This window comes from Triturus cristatus, chromosome 7 (genome assembly GCF_964204655.1).
Source record: "Triturus cristatus chromosome 7, aTriCri1.1, whole genome shotgun sequence".
NCBI classification, from domain to species: Eukaryota; Metazoa; Chordata; class Amphibia; order Caudata; family Salamandridae; genus Triturus; species Triturus cristatus.
In genome coordinates, this window is record NC_140590.1 from 768,211,362 (window position 1) to 768,232,846 (window position 21,485).

The window sequence follows — 21,485 nt, forward strand, 5'->3', positions numbered from 1 at the left end:
AGGTAGTCATTCCTTCAAGCCTACGAACGCGAACATTTCCACTGGATCATACTGAAGAGCAGGTGCCGCAGCAATGTCATTTTTAAGAAATCTAACCTACAAAAGATAGTGAAGAAGGCTCCATTTACTTCTCGCTACTCTTGTTACCCAGCAAGCTCCCACATACCACTTTTTTCCCACCTACTATGATATTGGTTTTTGTCTAATGAGGAGAGGAGGAGGAAAATCAGCCATATACCTGAATGGAATGATGGGCGAACAATAACTTGCTGGTAAAGTTCCTTCACAGTCACTCCAACTCTAGGAATTGAAAGATTCTCAAACAAGAATTACTTCCGTGGAAGAGAGGATACTATAGATCCAGAAGAAATAATGAAATATTTTCAATTTGACCTGGCGGTTTCATCTCTGGAACCAGCATTCTGAAAATAGAGTTAACAGAAAGCTAGAAGTCAAACTTAAGTAAATGCTTTATAAGAAACAGAGGACCCCTTTAAGCTTACGGCGCAAACAAGCAACTCTCAGGAATAAAATTAAACTCCTCCTAAAAAATAGCCTATTCTATCAAGACAGAAACGTAGGGCTTCCTAAACATCTAAACAATGTAAAGTAATTTCTGCTTCAGAAGAAGAACTGGAAACGTAGGTAAATGTCTCCTGATTGAAAGGAAAGTCAGATTATCTTATGAAACATTGGAGATGTTTTGCAATTAAAGTCTCTTCTTTTGCTGACAAGATTACATTTCACCTACTCTACGTACAGAGGGCATGACAACTAGAAGAACTGGCGCAGTATTACACAAAGTGCCCCGGGGGTGCAACGGGCGTTTACGCCCACTTTGCACGCCCCAGAAGCACTTTGGTATTACAGAAGGGGCCGCAGACACATCTGCGGCCCCTTCTGCAATAACGATAGCGCTAGTACACATAAAGAGCCAGTGCTATCTTCAAGGGGTGGTCCCTCAATTGCATGGGGGCATACCCCATGCAAATGAGGGAATCCTTTTGACTCTGCACCCGTGTCGTATTACAGACGCACGAAAAAAGAAATGGGCAACCCAATAGAACCTTGGAGGTTTGGGTAATGTACAAAATCAGGTAAAGGTGCCTGCAAGGGATTCTTTTTAGTATCTGTGTCTTCAGTAATTTTAAAACGTAAATTACCTTAAGCCCTAAATAGTGGCTTGTTACAATCAATTGTCAAAATGAATTATTTAGTTATACAACTAATCAAATGCAAAACTGGACAAATCTCAACAAAAATAAGCAGTTCTACACAGGTGTATGCTTAATAAAGTCCAAATGTATGTAAAGGACTGTGTTATAAAAAAGGGTACAGATTACAATTCACATCACAATTCACATTGTATAGCCAATGATGTTTTTCCTGTCAATTAATATGTGAAATGGGCTATGGCAAAAGTGTTCATGATAAAAGATCTGTAGAAAAGAATGTCCATCTCAGTCACTTTTGCTTTGATGAGAATTGTAATCTGTACACTTTTTTCTAACAGTCCTTTACATAAATTTGGACTTTATTAAGTCCCATGTAGAATAGCTATTTTTGTTGAGCTTTGTCCAGTTTTGCGTTTGATTTGTTGTATAACTAAATAATTCATTTCGACAATTGATTGTAACAAGCCACTATTTAGGGTTTAAGATCATTTACGTTCTGTATTACAGACGCAGAGGCAAAGAAGTTCAAAGGTGGCGCTCTGTCAGAACGCCCCCTGAGAGCGGACTCCAGACATCCCCTTACAGGCGGGTGCAGTCACTGACCCGCCTGTAAGGGGATATCTAATCACCTTTAAAAGTGCAGGCGGTGCCGCCTGCACTGTGAAAACACGGAGGCGCTTCAAAGCAGCTGCTCCGTTTTTCACATAAATGAACTGCCCTCAGGGCAGCGCGATTTCTCGGCTGCCCTGGGGGCAGCACATTTATCATAATATGACGCATTTCCTTCATTGTGCTGGGCGCACCTTTTAAAAGGTGTACCCAGCGCAATGAAGGAAAATAAGCCGCATGTATAATGCGGCCCCAGGTGTCCATGTCACTGATGTATTGACTGAAAGCTATCTGCTTAAAAGGCTGAGGTAACCAAAGCTCTCAGTGTCACATTGGGGGTTTAAGTAGAACGTCTTCTAACAAGCTTGGAAAAAACACTACGGGCAGACATTTAAACTGCCAATCCTGTTTAGTAGCCGTTCCCTCGCACAGACACCTTGTTTCCAGTCCCATTCATGTGACAACCTAATGAATTCTTGATTTGGTAGTTTTGTGTTATGTTCATTAAGCTAGTTAGACTAACATAACTGATAGCAATGATTTGTTATCAAGAGCCCAGGACAGCAAACGCTGTGTCCTAGAGGGCATGAATAGAGATGACCGTCTTACATGGTGGTGACCACTGCGAGGAGCTGAAAGCAACCTGCACAGCCCATTTGCACTCTCATCAGATCTTCTGCCAAGCAAACTGTAAATAAACAAATTAATTTCTCAGAGGTCATCGAAAGGCCTGACAGCGCAGGTGCTTGGAGCGAGTGTCTATTACCTGGCTTGTTGATATAAAGAACTGCTGTCAGATCGTCCACTTACATGTGCTACCTTCATGGAAATTACTTTCAACTGCAGACAGGCGATCAAAGGCACTGTACTAAGTGTGGATGCTCCACATACTGACGAACCACAAGCTAATGACCCATTTGTGTCTAGTGTTTTGAAAGGCAGAACCCTCAATAAACCGCTTTACAGACTCCACTACTTAACTCCACTTTTACACTGTCTGAAATAGCCACCGCAGCAGTTTGGGAATGAATCTCAATCGCAAAATGAATAGCAGTCACCATCACGTGCTATTTTGCAACGGGCACTATCAGAGTACATACTGCCATAAAGCCCAGATGCCATCTTCTGAAAATGAGACACTGTTTGCTGGAGGAAGGCAACGACGAAACAACAGACAATCTAATGCAATGCAAAGTTGGAGTAGGTAACTGAGTTGATTTAGTCCAAATCACAGACATCCTTACTCGTTAAATGTTATCAAAGATGCACATACTTTCTACAAGAAATAATGATCTTATTAGCCAGTCCTCTAACTACGGGTAAAAGTGAATGCGTTGTTTTCATAGTTGAACGGTCTGCCCCACTGTCACCATGACCTTTGTGAGACATTCAATGCTGAACTGTGCCTAGAAAAGTAGCACCTCACATAGATAATGGGAGCCTGCAACCAGGAAAAAAGAAAAATCAATGTGGTGGCCAGATTGGGATAGAGAACTTAACCGGCTGCAGGCTTATGGAACACATCCAGGGGTCAACTGGGAGAAGCTGACTGAAGTTGTAGAGCTCTAGACTCTTACAAAGATCCAGTGAAGTACCTGGAGGAAAATACCCTTCCCCTTTCTTTTCACAGAACCTAATACATTTCACTGAATTCTGAACTTCTTCCCTTGACTCGCCACTAATAGAACCAATGTATCTTAGTACACCCTTCTTTAATGATGAGAATACATTGTAATTCAGATTGCCTGAAATTTTGATGTGTTTGATCTGAAAAAGGGGGCACAATGACACATTCGGTTCTTTTGGGGTCGACATTCACATTTGATAAGGTGAAGAACACCTTTAATTGAAATAGATGTTTCTTTCATTTATTGTGCGTGATGGGTTATTCCTAAATCTACAGTAACTCTAATAATATAGAGCTATATTTAAACAGAAAAGCAGGATTTTGAACTAGTCTATGGAGGCTTTTATTCACACTCGAGGTGGCCCTTTTACACTAGCTAGTCCAGTTAAGCAATAAATAGCCGGTTCATCTGTGGTTGAGTATGAGTGAAGGCATATATTCCTATTAAAGTGAAGGGCCAAGGCTCCATTTTCAGCATTTCTTTGATCACATATAGTGATTTTATGCAGGCTGGTGTTCCAGGGGCAGCCTCTAAAGATAGCCCCCTTGTGTCACTTTGTTTGATGACATGTAATGCTTAAGATTTAACATGCCAAGACTTAACTTTTTAATTGCTTAATTTTTTCTCACATTTGGAAGGCACGTCATGATGGCTTGAGAATCTGCTTCATGAAGAGTTATTGCACATGACATCAGATTTGCTCCCTAGGCCATATAAAGATTTTCCTCATGAGGAGGCATTTCAGAGGCCAAGCGCTGCCGACAACGCACGTTATTGCACTGTTGGCCTTGAAAAAACACCAAAGGGATCCTTCATGGGTGTGAGACACCGATTATTCAGTGGCATTAACAGGACTCTAGAAACTCTGCAGCATTCTTCTCCATCTATAACTTGGTGTGAGCAATGATCTGCGCAGTAACTATTAGACACAACTGAGGCAGAAGCAACGGAGCGTTGAATCAGATCTGATAAAAGGGCTGGTCAGCAGAGGAGCCCAGCTTTGAGCAAGCATGAAAGTCACTAAGCAGTGTGGAAGTCTACCATGTACTCTTTAGTGGTATCACTATTTACAGAGTCAGGGGAAGGGGCAGATGTACTTAGGCTGTCTTTCCCAGTAAGGACCACAGAAAACAGTGGTTTTGAAGGAATAGAATTTCTAACCACTTATTAATACAAATGTTTTGTCATTTCTGACTGAAGCTTGTGAGGTAATCACATTAGAGTAATTTAGGACAGTGCCTCGGACAAACCGCCGGTCATTTCATTGAAAGGGGGGTGAACATGAACGTCAGAGGACGCCCCCACTGCTATGTTTTGATAGTTCAGAAAACAAACAAACTCACTAATTATCCCTTCATTTCGCTGGTATAAAACATTATTTTGGCAGATCCTATTCAAACACAATATTAATACAAACATATACACAAAAAAGCACCTGGCGCCCAACGAAACACAAAGGTGTTCAGGGGCCCAATCGATATGAAATGTGTAAACTTTCCAACAACAAACTAAAGGAATGGATGTCAGTGAACGAAAAGGCCCTCGTCCTTTTCCCAAACTGTTTAAAGGCATATGATAAGTACAGGAGTTAGGAATCAAAAAGTGTGAAGCAACCCACCAGTTCTCTCGACATACAAACACAAGAGCGCTGGGATGCAGTACTGGAATGGGTGACTAGTAGGAGAGAGTCACAAGTGGGCAGAATCTCCCAGTCTTGGGCTTCTGCAGCTGGGTTTCTAATTTCCTAAAGTGACAAATCAACGGCACCTGCTCGACAATAAAGCCATCTGAGAAGACTTTCCGACAGTAGGAGAGAAGCGAGTAAGAACAATACAATTATATAAATAAATACATTAAATAAACTGTCCCTCTTCTGGGTCTAATATTAGTTACTACTCCTTTGTACGGTCGATTCTGCCCAATGCACTTAAATGGGAAGCCTGAGTGTCGTTTGAGTTTCAAACAGCTGTCTCCACCTGTATATGGGTGGGATCAGTGACCCATGCCTCGCGCTCACTCCCGCCGAGGACGCTCGTGCCCCCTCTGCCGTTACGATATTTCAGTTTCCACATATTCTGTCAACACTTTTCACTTTAATATTTTTAGCTTTTTTTAAATAAAGATATTCAACTACAAACAGGTTATGTAAACGATTACGCCATAAATAGCTCGAAAAGATACTTTATACGTTTAAACACAGAGCTTGCTCAGAGCAAGTCGTGAGGCACACCCCACATTCTTTCACGCTAGACATAAGCTCCCTTCACAGCCACATTGGAATTCAGCTCCTCCTTGTTCCTAGCCAGGCACCATTTTATCTACTCCAGCAATCGGCTCCACCACCCGCACTTCCTGCTTAGGACACAGGCTCTCTCTTTTCATCCCCACATTAGTTTGGATACAGACTTCCGGCTTCCACCTTGGGTGCAGGCCTCACCTTTCTTTTCACATTAAGCAGACCCACCCGACCCTTCAGTCCCACATTTGGCACAAGTCTCTTCATTACTTTCACATTGGACACAAGACCCCCCCCCCCCCCCCGCCCCCACACCAACTCGCTCTTGTATCACGAGCAATCCCCTCTTCATTCGTGCAACAGGCAAACCCACCCAACAACAATCCCATTATAGGCAGAAGCTTCATCTCAATCTGCATTAGACACACACACCAGTTCACTTCACATTAAGGGCAGCGTCCCTCATCACCCATCACTTTAAGCACATGTACTCCTACTCACGGGCTTAGTCGCAGTCATATCACCATTTCTATTATGCACACCCAGCTCCCTTTACTCTCATATTGGGGACTAACTCCCACCTCATGCGCATATTACAGTGCAGGTTATCCTAGCCCTGTCAGTCTCCCATAAAGCACACACCTTCTAATCATTCACTTCACTCACAGTGGGCACACAGATCCCTTGCTCAGATTTAGGAACAGCCCCATCTTGACATATTTTCAGTTACACTCCTCTAGTATGCATGGGTTTTCCTTTACTCAAAGGATTACCACCTCACTACGCAGCCTACCACTCATCCTCCATCTTGCCCTTACCTTAGGCACAAAGTCTACCTGACACTACACATGATTGCATTAGACAGAGCTCCTCTCATTCCTAGTAGTTGCAATAGCCTTGCGTCACAGCTTTCTCTCTCTTACCCTCCCATCAAAGCCTCCCTCTTTCACCCCTAATGGCTATCTCATACAAGAGCTAGCATCTCCAGAGTCTAATGTAATATGCGAGGCCACCAAAGTCTCACAGAGCTAAACACACCCTAGCAGCTTCTGGGTGGCTATTTGGGCCCTTTTCTCCAACTTGTTCTGAAGACCATAAACATGAACAGAAAGCTTGAAATGCACTATTTCCTCAAACCCATCAAGATTGTGTTCTTAGAGGTTTACCAAATCTTCAATCTGCCCAGCAATAGAGATTTGACCAGAATCAACCTTTATAAAAGGACTGGTCTATGAAGGAATCTTCCATTATACATACATTTCAGTTGAGAACTGATAGTTACCAGTATGAGAAATAGAAAATAAAGACTTTCAATAGACACTTTCATAATTCTGGATTCCTTCTGAGAAGGGCTGGTATTTACCAACACAAGTGCTACAGCATTGCTGAGAAGGGCTGCTATAGTATTGTGTTAATAACGTCAGAGCCTACAAGGTCAAAGCACTACTTCTAGGGAAATAATCCGATATCCGATGATGCAGGAATGGCAGCATAAATCCTCAAAGAAGTTGACGATGAGGCAGAATTTCCCTGGGCTTTGTAAGATGTGTAGCAAACAAGTGTCCAAAAGCATATATTTACCTCTCCTTGGGCAGAGTGGCCAGTGTTTGCCAAACATTTAGGAAACTCAGCTGGAGATAAGAAACACACTTTTGTCTACCCAGAGGTGCAAGAGGAAGTAGGAACCACCAACAAGCACACAAGAAGTTAAAGCAGACAGTATCTCCAAGGGGTGGGAGGGGTAAGCACATGGGCTACCTTCCATGTGCCTTTGACCAGGCAGAAGTGAAGAGTTGATATTTGTGCTCTGCGGGAGTCCAATATAGCTTTATGCCTAAACGCTCTCTCAGCAAAGACAGTCCGGCATGACAGCTTTCTTTCACCTACTATGACCTTGCGTCTGTTTTCGATTTCACTATCGTAATAACACTTGTAGCAGCTACCTTGCCAGGCAGGAGAGGTCCCATACTGGAGTTGATGGGTCCCCGTGCAGGGGCTACAGGACTACGGGCCACAGTCCTGGCAAAGTTCTGAAGTGCCTCATACTTGGAGCGGAGGGCATCCAGTTCCAGTTTCATGTTGGCATTCTCGGAGGCTAGCTTCTCCACCTCCTGCTGCAGCTCTGCTTTTTGCTTCTCCAGCTCCTCCTTCTGTGTTACCCGTTTTACACGACAACTTGCAGCATAGCCACGATTTTTCAAGGTACGCCGTCGCTGCTTCAGCTGAATGATCTCCTCTTTGGAAAGGCCGCGCAGGTGCTGGTTCAGTTCCCGCACAGACATGGTGACCAGCTCCTCGTCAGTCAAGCTGGTCCCATTCTCCCCTGGCTCCCGCTTCACCTATTGAGAGGGAAATAAATGTAATTCACTAATTTAAAACCACAACACCAGGCACTTGAGCATCACAACATTTTTTCAACATAATACGTAATCAGATCTGAAATATCGACTTCTCTGGCTAAGGGACATCTCTGATTTTAAACCCATCCATTTTGTCTAAATTCTAAGTAATGAAACAAAAATATGTTGAAAGATTCATCATACGCCAGAATGAGAATGTATGGCATTTGTAGGTCCTTCAGAAAGATTAGTGTGTTTCATGCACATACCTTTATATTACGCAGCTGTGCTTCTTTATCACAGTCAGGTTGGCTGCCACGTCAATGAAGAGATGAGGCGGCCTGATACCAAAGGCCCACATATTTCAGAACAAAAACAGTCTGATGCTAGAAAACAAGCTAAATTCTAGAACATTGAAAGTAGACCATTAGAAACTCCCATATACTGCCGATGAAAGCACAAACCAACTAGCTCTTAGCAATCGTTACTGTGGCTGCCCTTTTGTGCCCCTATAAGGTAGTTCAAAGATACTTACACTGATGAATCCATAATAATATATAAACCCTGTAACCAGATCAAAGCTACATTTATTTATAAGGTAACCAAACTAATAATCAAAGAGAGTCACCAAGATATTACATTGAGTACCAGTCGCACCAAGTCTATTGCGAGAGGATCAATTTCTTAAAGATCCCCACCCACTGAAATTTTGAGGTGCTCTTTGTGTACATAGCTAGAGATACTCTAGATATAAAACTGCTGTTTCATTATCTTGGAAAAGACACACCAACCTTTACGCAGTCTGGCACAGAGACCAGATAGAGGCAGGATCTTTCACATTCAACATGAACACTCATTACCCACACACAATGCCCAAAAGCGGCCTGTAAGATGACACAGTCAACATAAGCTTCCCTTTTGTTGGTCAGTTTCACCTCCTGGCAGGTAATGGAAGCTAACCACATGTGGATCTTCACCATTACAAAAACTAACTTCATTGAGGAAAAACCCCTCCAAAGATTCCACTACAAAAAAGCCTTTAAACAAATACCCTTACAGAAAACCATCTACAGTGAAACTTCAACAATGCGGTCCTTAACTGCCATTGGAAGAAAGAACTGAGATTTCTCTTGCATTGCCTTTTCCTTGTTCCAGTTCTTACATTTACTGGACAACTGAGAAGGCTGCCTTAGAATTCTACCCCAGGAGATACCACTCAAACAGGGATGGTGATCTCTCCATGGAAACTTTTCTGTAGAATTACTTTTGATCCTTGCAATGGCTAGCAGCAAGCGGTTGTGCAACAATTTCTAATTGCTTTCCTACCTTTACAACTTTTGATCCACTCACATATTTCGGAAGGTTTTGCCAATCTGTGTGGGAAAAACTAAATAGGCTTGAGTTCAATACTATCATTGTAATTAAGATGATTGAGAAACAATTTCTGCGAGCTTCAGAATTTCCAGGCGACACCTAATGAGAGCAATATTTATGATGGACAGTGATTCTTAACCTTTAGTCTACAACGACTAATGGGGGGACGGTGCTGGGGGTTGGTGATTGTTTCGAAAATTAAATAATATTAGCAGATTGATAAAGTATCTGTACATAAAAAAAGAAAATGTTAAAACACTGTAAATGTGACAGCTTGAAAACTGAAGGCTAAATACTAAGTGGGAATATATAGTTTGAAAAGTGGGAGAAATGCAGATGCAGCAAACTAAATCTAGTATGGACGATTGGTGGCCTCTTTTAAGCACTTTTAAGTGCCGACAATAAGAGAGCATGCATTAAGAGCTAATAAATGTGATATGCTCAAGTCAAACATGTCACTTCGTCTTTTAGAAATAAATCACATTTTGAAAAGCTCCAACTGTAATATTAAATGTAAACCTTCGATTCTTGTCCCTTTTCTGCTTGTGAAAGAACCAAAATATTTTCATAATTGTGTGTATTTGGTTGATGTATACTTGTTTTGGTATTTTGTGCATTGCTTTGGGATTGCAGAAATTGTTTAGGCTGGGTCCCCTGGCTTCCAGTAGTGATTCAGTGTGGGTCCATAGAAGTGAAAAGGTTAAAAATGTTGATTTGGAGAGTTTTGTATGGAGTATTGAGATGGGCATAATAAAGCCTTGCAGTCAATTCAAAGTACTTAGTGGGGAAGGGACAAGTCGAGTTAGAAACTGTTCTAGTTCTTGTCTGTCAGGGCCCGGCCCTTGGTTCTTTTGAGGAGGAGGAGGAGGGGGGGGGGTGTTCAGTTTAGCCTGTGCAGTACCAAAACTGTTACTTGAAGAGTGATTTTTCCTCACGAGTTGGAGTCAGTTTGGGTATGATCTTCAAGTGAGCTACAAATCATTTGAAAGACTTATTTCTCTGTGGTATACCTGGCTCTTTTGACAGGTTTTACACCCCCAAACTTTTTGCCTCCTGTTTTCCTGACCCTATTTTTGTTTGCTATAGGATTCTGGGCACTTTACCACTGCTGATCAGTGCTAAAGTGCATATGCTCTCAGTATAAATTGTGACAGTGATTGGTTATCCCTGATTGGCATATTTGATATAATGGTAAGGCCCTAGTAAAGTGCACAGTGTGTGCCAGGGCCTGTAAATCAAATGCTACTAGTGGGCTTGCAGCACTGGTTGTGCTACCCACATAAGTAGCCCTGTAAATGTATCTCAGACCTACCACTGTAGTGTCTGTGCGTGCAGTTGTGAACTGTCATGTTGTCCTTGCAAGTGCACCCACTTGCCAGGCCAAAGCCTTCCCTTTCCTTACATGTCAGGCACCCCTATGGTAGGGCAAGAGACCCTCATGGGCAGGGTGCAGTGTATGTGAAAGGTTGGACATGTACTAGTGTGCGTGACATGTCCTGATAGTGAAATACAGTGCATTTCATTTTTCGCTGTTGAAAGGCTACCTGTCCCATAGGCTTATAATAGGGTTGCTGTGTTGCATGTTTATATGGGTAACTTTCTATAAGGACAAAATAAAACAATCATGTTTGAACTCTCTGAACTCAGAATTCATTAACGCACCTTTTGGTAAAGGAGGTTTTTAAATCCTGTGTTTGAAAGTGTCGCTTTTAGAAAAGTTGGCATTTTCTTACTTCACTATTCTGTGTGCCTCTGGCTGTTTCTGGATTCAGTGTCTGGTGTGTTGGTGACAGGAGCATTCACTCTAGACAGTCACTGAGAGGAGCTGAGGTGTGCCCTGCCTTGCCTGGGTGACTCAGCACAGGGCTGAATAGTCTTGGTCTGTATTTAGAGTGGTGGGAGGAGAGCTACTTACACCTGAATCGGCTGGGTCTCCTTTTGCACAATGCTGTCTCCACCCCCTGTGGTCATGCTGCACCAGTGCATGCAGAGCTGTTTTGATCTGGGTTCAGAGACCCTTGCTACAAAGACATCAAAGGCATTTTGGCGTATAAGTATGTGTCTTTGGACCCCTTGAATTTGGATTGCTTCAAGAAACAAGAGGACCCTGCCACGATGAATAGCGAAAGACTGTGTGAGGAGTGCTGCCTTTTCTGAGTGAGGGGTGGGTTGGCCTGCAGTTGCTGCTTCTGTCTGTGGTGAAGGAAAAGGACTGGCTCTTTTTGCCTTGCTATGGTATCCTGCTTGTGAAGAACCTCCAAGGGCTTGTGTGTGCTGGCTCCCTTACTCCCCTGAGGACCAGTTGGGGGAAACCTTGGACTCTTCTGTGCCCCCCAACAAAACCACAAAGGAGAACTGGCACAGGGAGTCAGAAGGACCAGCTTTTGGAGGGCTGCACCACGTTAGAGGTGAGGAAAGATGCCCCTGGTGGATAGAGCTGGTCGCCTGGAGTACAACGAGCCCAAGATCGGCCAAATCGGCCCAACGGGGCCCAAGTTTTGCCCTTTTAAAGATTGGCGACCTTTGACCTTTCCATTTCTGGAGTGCTTGAAGCTCCGCTGCTGTCCGACCGGGGTGGACCAGGGCCCGGGGGAGAATTACAGTGGTTGTTACATTGAGGGAGAGGTGTGCGTGTGTCCCCCCTCCCCGTGCCTCTATCCCGACCGGGGACCCCATCCCCCGGGCAGGCTCATGGTAACCAGGGGCCGGTACCGCATCCCCGGGCCCCCATGTGCTTCCTGATGCGGGAAGTGCCTTCGTGCTTCCCTGAGAGTACAGACTGGGAGAGCCGCAGCCTAACCCATGTGGTCCGCTCTCCCTGCTCCTTTGCCCGTGTCTGGGGGGGGAGAGAGGCAATGGCGAGTGCTACAGTCTGTCTGCCGGAGCAGGCGGGCCTGCACATAAGTTGCTGGCTCCTGCGGCAGCACGCATGGGTGTTGTTGGGGCAGGGAGCGGCGAGGACAGTCGGGTTGGGCTCCCCGAGCTGCCCTCCACCAAGAGACATGGTTTGAGGTGCCCGGTGGGATAGGCACCTCTCGCAAATGCCCAGAAGCGGGGATAAACCCAGCCAAACCTTGCAGCGGCTCTCCCCGGCTCAGTGGGAGAGCTGATACTACAATATTCACTGCACTAAGGAATCTTGCCCCGTAATGCTTTGTGGGGCCTTTGTTTGGATCGTATTTTTGCCCATAACTTTGTTTGGGGTGGGAGGATGGGACCACCACCGAATCATTCAGCAGGATGTGCTCTTTCTGTTCAAGTCATCTGCTGGCTCCTCGCCCTAGGTTAGCGGGGACCCCAAAATCATCACCTCCCTCATTGTTTGATGCATTTCCAAGCTCACGTTTGTTGGGGCTATATGCTCTTCAGCATGTTAAGGTAGATTTGTCTTACCAAATGTGTTGGGTGATTTATAAATGAGTAATGCATTTTGTTTTGATAAGATGTACTCTTATTGGGATACAGGTCAAATAATAGTTATATTGACAAATGAGTAAGTGATTCATGCAAAGTTATAATGATAATGACTTATTAGATTATATTATCTCACATTGACAATGACAAAATGGTTTATGTGATCTCATAACAAGTGCTTAGTGCAAAGGGGTTTGATGTGTTATGTGCCTTCCTAATGACAAGTGCCTAGTGGCATGCACAGTGTTTTATGTGATTATTATCCCATTTGTTTTTTATGCATCTCTATGACAAGTGTCTAGTGGCACAGTGATTTATGTTCTGAGGTGTAAAAGGGCTTTACATGCTACGCAGGATTTATGGTCTCTTGGCAGCCGCTCACGTGACCCAGAACTGCCACTCCTCCACGCCGGCTCAAGAGCACTTTAAATACACGGCACCGGCTCATTCCAAGTACCGGCAGAGATGGTGCGAGGTCGGGTAGGTGTAGCGGTGCCTTTACCTACGTGGAACTGCAAGTACAATTCTACTCTCTGTTGCACTGTCTGCCAGAACAGCCTGAGTAACAGCAGCAATCTACTTTTCACTACTTATGCCATCACTGCTTCATTTTATACGTACAATATGTCTCGAGGGACCCACGAACCTGTTCTCCTGGGGAACTTTTCCAGTTTTTCGGGGGTATGCACACCAAATTGAGATACTTACCAATTATCTGAGGTTTGCCATCAATGGTGGGACCTACTATTTTACCTATATGTTACACGCACTTGTAGCTTGCCTACAGACCATGGCGGTCCTGACAAGTGAGATAGAGTTCTATGTGTTTTTGTTTGTCCTACCATATTATTAATTTAATATCCTAGCCATGGCATTATAAGCAACGGACACAAGCCTGTATGTTTGTTTGTCCTGTCTTGTAAATTGTTTTCTCCATAGTTCACTTTTAGCTGCACATGATGTATGCTAATTTTAGAGAAAGATGACCACGAGCACTTGGCCCACCAATGGGGGACCCAGGTCCTTTCCTATGTATTAATATATACATTGGAGTTTATAGTAATTTAATATTTTTTATGTTGTTTTACTTTTATCGTTCCAAAGTACTACTCCCACTCTCTCCTAGTGGCACTAGATTATTATAGGCCACACACTATCTCTCTTACTGTTCACTAATACCTTTCCTGGTCCTGAAGAAGCACACTGGGAGCTCCTCCTGAGACCGTGATATAGCGCGAACCATGTCGACCTAACAGACATATCCCCTAGGGGTATGTTACGTATCTAGCTACAGAGGGCCATTATATCCCTCACAGCAGCACCACCTTCTTGGTTTTTAGTAATGACAGAGGGACTCCCTTTTTTCAATAAATTCTCCAATCACCCCTCCAGTAATTTTTTAACTTCACATTAGGACATCACTGCCACTCACCCCCATGCACCCACACAGCTTTATCGAAAAGATCTCAGACAAAGTGACCCTTGAGGGGAAATACCAAGAACAGCAGAGTATAAATCTCAGAGAACAGACATGTGAAATAAGTAAATGTTTAGCAACTACTAAACAACTTAAACGAGGAAAAAAGAACACAACCATCAAGAGGGGAAAGAAAAAAGGACCCCCCCCACCCACACAGTGGGGTGAAGGAGGGGAGAGGAATGCCCCTACGGCACAAGATAAAATAAGATGTTCTTCTGTCCCCAGCGCTATCCAGGCCAAGTCACAGTGACCCATCCCTGCAGGCGAAAAACAGAGGAACCCCCATTAACGAAGGCAAAGGAGGGATCGAAGTCTGGGGAACCTCAGGAGGAAGGGGCCAGGAACATAGGGGTGTACATGGAACATGAAGTAGGACGAGGTACACAATAGGCACCTTAGCCAAATGAGTGCGTTTGACCCTTTAGTCTTTGAGAAAAGAGGCCCAAACCTCTTCAAATATCTGCAATTTGTCATTTAGCTTATAAATAAGACGTTTAAAGCACTCTATTTTGTACATGTTGTCCAAGCAGGTATGTAATGTGGGAGTCAGAGTCAGTTTCCAGAGTCGCAGAATCACCAATTTAGCCACTCTTAGGGGAGTGGAGAGCCATCTATTAACATGTTGGGTCACTGAAAGGAGGGCAGATGTATCGTGCAGGAGCACTAGCCGGGCTGTCAAAGGCCTAAGGTCTTCCCTTATATGGCTCCAAACCTTCGATCAGAAGGCTCTCAGAGTCGGTCACACTCCCACAAAATATGGACTATATCGCAGTCCGTTAAGCCACAGTTCCGACAAGAATCAACGGTAAGATGGGCACTGTGTAACATTGCTGGGGACCAGTGCCAGTGGTGAAGGATCTTAGAAAAACAATACTTAAGGCGCGTGTTATATCCTGAGTATTACATTTAATTGTAATCAGCCTAGGTCTTCCTAGCTGCTCAGCCAGAGTGAGAGATGGTAGCGGAATGTTGGTGTGACTGTGATGCGTGGAATGCCTGGGGGCCTGTGTGAATGAGTGGTGACAGTTGGAGATGGGCTGAGCAGCTAGGCAGGCTGCTCCTGGTGGGGCTGGTGTGGGAGCTGGTACATGGCTGAACTAAGACTGATATAATTTGGAACTGGAACCAATAAAGAGAACTTAGAAACTTACAACATGGCTACCAGTGTCTTCATGTACAGAGCACAACAGCGCGCTTACCTTAATCCTTCATTATAGCCTGCAAGTAGACTGTCCCACTCATCATCCAAGAATTACGTTTTAAGACGAGTTCCCCACCAGGCATGCAGTGCTGTGAATATGGGAGAGGAAAATCAGGGCTCCCGCAATGTAGCTAACAATCGTGTAATAGTCCCCCTCCCCCAAAGTTTTACAAAATGTGGATATATTGAGTAATGGGTGAGGTCGAGAGGTCAATATGCACATTTCCCAGGACCTGTGACAGGGCGTGGAATAACTGATTGTATCTCCATAGTTGGAAGGGTGGAATTGCAAATTCCTGTCTCAAGTCGGGGAATGATTTGATGGAGCCATTAGAGACAAGGTTCTCAATATGGTGGATACCATGAGTAATCCAGGTGGACCAGTGAAATTTCCTCCCCAACAGCCATGATGGCCGCGTTACACCACAATGGGGCTGAAGAGTGAATCTGACTCAGGACTTGCACCAGCCTAAAAGCCCTATACCATGTGTACTGAGAAGTATGAATGATCGGGTTGACGAGGGAGGGTAACTAAAGGCCCCGAACAACAAGATCCCCGGATGACTGCAAAATATGTTGCTCCAGCTCCATCTATAAGAGTGTGGCCCTGGAAGTAGGCAGCCAGTACACGGAGTGGGTCAGCTGTTGTGCCAACTAGTAACCCTCAAAATGTGGAAGACATAAGTCACCTTTATCGGATGAGGAGTGGAGCTAAGCTCCCTTTATACTTGGTCTAGCCGAACCCAGAATGAATCAGGATATGGAGTGCTGGATGCTCCACAGGCAGGAACAAACTTTCACCTTGATGATCTAGACAGAGACCACACAGAGACAGCTTCAGGGCAGATGACCTTTCAAAATTGTGCGCCATACGATACACAATGGGTTGCACATTGTCCAGACCAAGATTGCCATGCACCCCAAGGTTCTTTAAATGGGACTGAGGCCACTTGAATGGTAAATTACCCAGAGAGGTGGTGGTCGTTAAGGGCCCGGCCTCGCATTTCGACCATTTTATCAGATAGCCCGAAAAATTGAAAAAAGAGTCCCGTTGAGAAATCAGAGTGGCTGCTGAAGCCGAGGGGTTTGATAATGTCAAGAGAATGTAATTTGAATAGTCAACGGCTTTAACCTCACTCGCTGTTGTGTGGATACCTTTAATGTTGTCATTAGATCGAACTGCAATCACTAGAGGCTCCAAAGCCAACAGAAACAACACAGGGGACAAGGGACACCCCTGTCTGGTGCCACAGTGGGTGTCAAAATACAGGGAAGAGAAACTCCCACATGTGACAAATGCAGAGGGATCACTGTACACGCCCCTGGTCAAAAGAGGAAAGTTGTGATCCATGCCCATCCTCTCCATGGTTCGAAAGAGGTAATCCCAATCGACGCGGTGTAAAGCCTTTCCAGCATCCAAGGAGAGGAGGACCTTCTCTGCCACCTGGTCCCTCACCTGCCTAATAATGTGCGAGAGAGTGCGCAAAAGTTGGCCAAAGAGCGTCGGGGACATAGCCCATCTGAGATGAATAACGGTTGTGATAACATTATTCAAGTGCGTTGCCAAAACCTTTGCCAAAATGTTTACGTCTGCATTTATCAAAGAAATTGGGAGATAGCAAGAGCATTCCAGGGGTCCTTGCCCAGCTTCTTGAGCACCGAAATTCGACCCCTGAGGAACTCTGAAGAGAGGTGCCCGTCTGGAGCCTCCTGACAAACAGAGACTAAGATGGGGGATGGTCTGGGCTTTGGGAGCTTTATAAAATTCAGCCGGTAGGCCGTTCCCACCAGGAGCCACCCCGATGTGCATGGCATCGATCGCTGAGGCAATTTCCACTTCCGTGATCGCTTCTTCTATTGCCATCAGATAGGTGACGAGGCGAGCCTCAGGGTCTAGGATGACAGGCATCATCCTATAAAAGTCTTGTTGGCGGAGTTGGTAAGCCAACAGCCTACCGGCCTTTTCACCCTGTTCGTAATGTCTCTGTTCTATGCGGAAGAGGCATTTCTCCGCCTCTGTGATACAGAATGTATTCAGTTGGAATTTAGCCAGCAGATGCTCTCAGACAAGGGTCGGACTTGGAGAGGAGGAGAAGGCAGTAGTCAGGAACCCAATCCGTGCTTCCAGCTGCCATCTGGAGTCTGAAAGCCTCGATTTGGTCAGCGCCGAGCCCCTTGTCAGCATGCCACGAAGGACAGCCTTCCCTGCCCCCCAGAACGTTTGTGCAAACACAGGTTTAAGTGCAGTTCTATATGGTCATGATCAGAGATCCTGCAGAGGATTACAGACCGAAGGGAGTGTGGCTGCCTGCCACTCAGATAAACCCATTGTGGTCCGCTGGGCAGGGAAGAATGTGAAGGAAGGGGAAACAGTAAGAAGGGGAGACAGCCCTGGAAAGCAAGAGCAGGAGCGCATCACCACAGGGCCCAGCGGCCGCAAACGAATTCACCACTTCAATACTATCTCCATTACCCCCCCAGGATTTCACCCCAGAAAAAGAACATCAGCAATGGATTATGAACAATATACCAGGTGGTATACAACATCTATCCTACGTGATCTTATACAATCATAAAGTGAGAAGAACAAAGGAGGGAAAAGGTTGCCCAGTCACGCAAAGAAGGCTCAAGTAAACATTACAGAGCAAGCACCACCGGGTGCCACCAGAGGCGAGGGTCCCATCAAGTCTTAAGGGATAATCTTGATTTATCTCTTGGGTGGAAGGACTTTCCAGAACGCAACCGGGCAATTTGCACCCCTTTCTGTATGACCGAGTCCCAACGTTTAAGTTCATCAAAGGAGGTGGAGGCATCCCCTTGGGTCACACCCTGCTGGGGCAGAGACGAGGAGGTCGAAGGAACCATAGAGGGAGCAGCCTCTATGCTAGTGTCGTGTAAGGCATCCAAAAAGGACTCCAGATCTTTCGGTTTGTTATATTAAGATGTTCTGACCTGAAAAGTGATGAGCATGGTAGCGAGTTCCAGTAACCCATATTTAATGTCCTTCTCAGTCGAGGGCGAAGAGCCAAAAACTGGGAGGTGGGGGTAACATCCACGACCCATGGAGGGCAGACTAAAACACTGTATCCAAATCAGGAACAACATTGAACTAGCAGATGAGGACCCTATCCCCAAGTATTTCAGAAAAGGGGAGGGGCCCACAAGTCTAGAGGGCAACTCTGGGAGGACAGGAAGCTGGCCGCAGCATGCTCAGGAGTGAAGAATGAGCTGCATGGTGGAAAGAAGGCCTCCGCAGGCCTGCTTGCGCGGATGATACCTGAAGACTGCCCCACAGAATGCGACCCCTCTGGGACTTTGCGAGGATGTATGGCTCACCAATGGAAGCAGTGTTGCAGCAGTCTATTCAAGAGCAAGGCACATTAACTCCTGGGGCCCACCTCATACCTTAGCAGAATCAGAAAAGGTCACTAAGATGGCCACCGCGACTTCTCTACACCAGGGCCGCTGCGACTCCTATCCCTATATGGAAAGTCCATGATGCCTGGTTCATAATCAGAACCTAGTGTCACGAATCTTAGCACGATTTGTTTGGTCAACATTCCTTTTCCATCGTTTATTATATATCTATATTTTCCTGATTGGCTTTCATCACCACTTTCAGTAGGGTGTAGCAATTAAATTTGCATATGCCCTGCCATAGCCTTGAATAGTTCTGGAACACACTTTCTAAAGATGATCCTTTTCAATTCACTGAAGAGGTCGCTCTGCCCCTGGGCGGGATGATGGCAGTAAGTGTCCCCTGCCACGTAACGGCCTCCAAGAGTCTCCAATGCTGCTGCTAGGATACACTTACAAAAGATACCCCTTTTCAGTTCTTTGAAGCTGCCACTCTCCCCCTGGGCCGTGCGACTGTAGTGAATGCGCCCCTGATATTACTTGGGTGGAGGGGCCACTTCACACAGAAGGAAGGATTGCAAGCCCGCTCAATCCAGCAGCTAGCCAGATCGCAGAGGAAACTGCTCCTCCGCCTTCCAGAGCGCCAACCCCCTCATTCTGTGGACGTTTGGATCCTTCTCAGCGGTCAGAACAAGCCGGAGGCCCCCACTTCCTCTAGCGCGCTACGGATGAGCAGCCATCTTTATCTAGGCCTAGCTCTGCCCAAGTGGATCATTTGTGAATAGAAAAGTGACGGGGCTCTCGTCAGGGAGTATGCACCAGCCCATTTCTCCTATTAGTGCTGCCTAAAACAGAACCAACTACTAACCATGAAAGTGGGTCTGGGCAAATCACGTAATCACCCCTCCCCCCCACACTGTGCCTACCATAAATGAATGTATCCTTACCTGGTGCTTTTGAAAAGCGCTGGGGTTGATGATTAAGTCAGAAACCACCAGCTCAAATTAAGCAATGTTAGTCCCCCTTTTGCTTGATCTCAAAAAGACAAAAAAACGTTGTGGTTGGCATGATAAAAGTTGTTTGTATTTTTGAACACCGTGCTGATAGAGGTTAAGAAGTGCATTTCGGTATGGAATTATGGGATGATGCTACTATAGCTTTTAGTTTTGTGTGTTGGACTTGAGGCATTGCCCAGCAAAGAACATTGTGTAAAAGCAGGATCATGTTAATGTAAGCTTTGACCACTAAGATGAGGACCACTGTGTAGTGGACAAGTAAGCAAAGTTCTCTCCTTCACGGAAAATATCATGTTACCAGGCTTGCACTCCCACTGCAACCATTGGTAAAGTTGATGTACAGAGAAACTAGTCTTCCAGTGCTGGTAGCAGTTGTTGGAATTCAGCTCACATTCAGACTTTGTATAACCATTTCCAATCAGGAGACATGAAAAAATATGTATTATTATATTTTACCGCCAATTGGGTTAAAGGGAAATCCACACTGTTATCTGAGATCAAACAATTACTCATGTAAGTCATTAACCTAATAGTCAGGAAGGCACATCACGATGGATGACCCATCACGATAAAAGAGACTGATTCATGTAGTAATGTGTTAAGTACAAAGATCGAGTTCTCTCCTTTCTAGCGAGTTTTGTTCATGATAGCTGGAAGAACAAGGTAGACCTAGTGTCAACAAATGCATAGCATGAATGCCGACCGCTGTTGCCAGGGAAGATCTTCTATGTTCTTTAGGAAGCTTGGCTAATGGAGGATTGCTTGACGCCTGCAATGATAACTAGCCTTGAGATCATTGCCTTTATCACACTGGATTTTGGCAGCACAACTACCTCTAATAATGTTTCAGCCAGAGGAGGAAAGGCATGTCACTATACAATTTAGGGAATACTGGAGAGCAGCTTCCACCTAGAGCATCAGCATGACGCGTTCTCAGAATCACATTGGAACATGGAAGAAGAGGGAAGGGATGCTCCTGCCGGGCCAGATGAAGTAACATTATTCAATAAAGTCCAGCACCATGCTTGTTCTGCGGAAGGTTCTACAGTTGTTAATAAGTGATCACATCCTGTGACAACGGACGTGAAGTTCTTCAACACACCTGCAGCTGTCCATTGAGTAGTCAGTTCCTGGAAGACTGACTGCAATATATGTACTTTAAATCTTTTGGAGGGATGTGGCCTGACCAGGCATGGAGTAGCAGCCTAGTTCTGCTGCTCCGATCAGGCCGAATCAGCTAACGAAAAACTTCAGTCCCCCTACTGGCAAGATGCTCTGCGTGGTCCCAGTTGAAACTCTGTCATGTCCAGTTGGTGGCTCATAAGCTACAGAGCTGAGGGTGGACGACTGCTGACTCCCAACTGATAACAAGCATTGACAAATGGACCTCCGAAAGCCGCTTTGATATGGGTGAAAGATGTGGCGGAAAAGAAAGGAATGCAAGGGTGTGCCTTGTTGGAGAATCTGCAGGTCCCAACTTTTGGATGTTATGGCTTGCCATGGAGAAAATGAGTGATTCTGCCTCCCACGTCGTGGTACGCTAAGGGAAAACTAAAGTGCTTGGAGGATGCTGCCAGAGGGGCTGGGAACTGAGAGGTTGGCTTCCCTGCGAGCCTGGACACTGTCTGCTGGATCCTTACCCTAACCCCAGAAGGG

At 45.2% G+C, this 21,485-nt stretch overlaps 1 protein-coding gene across 4 annotated transcripts in view; it reads right to left on the bottom strand.

Annotated features, from left to right (window-relative positions):
- Positions 1-1,653: 1,653 nt before the first annotated feature.
- Positions 1,654-21,485, bottom strand: part of MAFG (MAF bZIP transcription factor G) — a 67,422-nt gene continuing 47,590 nt past the window's right edge. For 2 of the 4 annotated variants that reach the window (XM_085617547.1, XM_085617548.1), the window contains one exon: positions 5,906-7,987. In XM_085617547.1, the coding sequence (XP_085473673.1) occupies positions 7,535-7,987 (453 nt within the window). In that variant the 3' untranslated portion in view covers positions 5,906-7,534. Of the gene's footprint in view, positions 7,988-15,454; positions 15,546-21,485 lie in introns of all 4 variants that reach the window. The other 2 variants (XM_085617549.1, XM_085617546.1) reach the window with 2 other exon arrangements.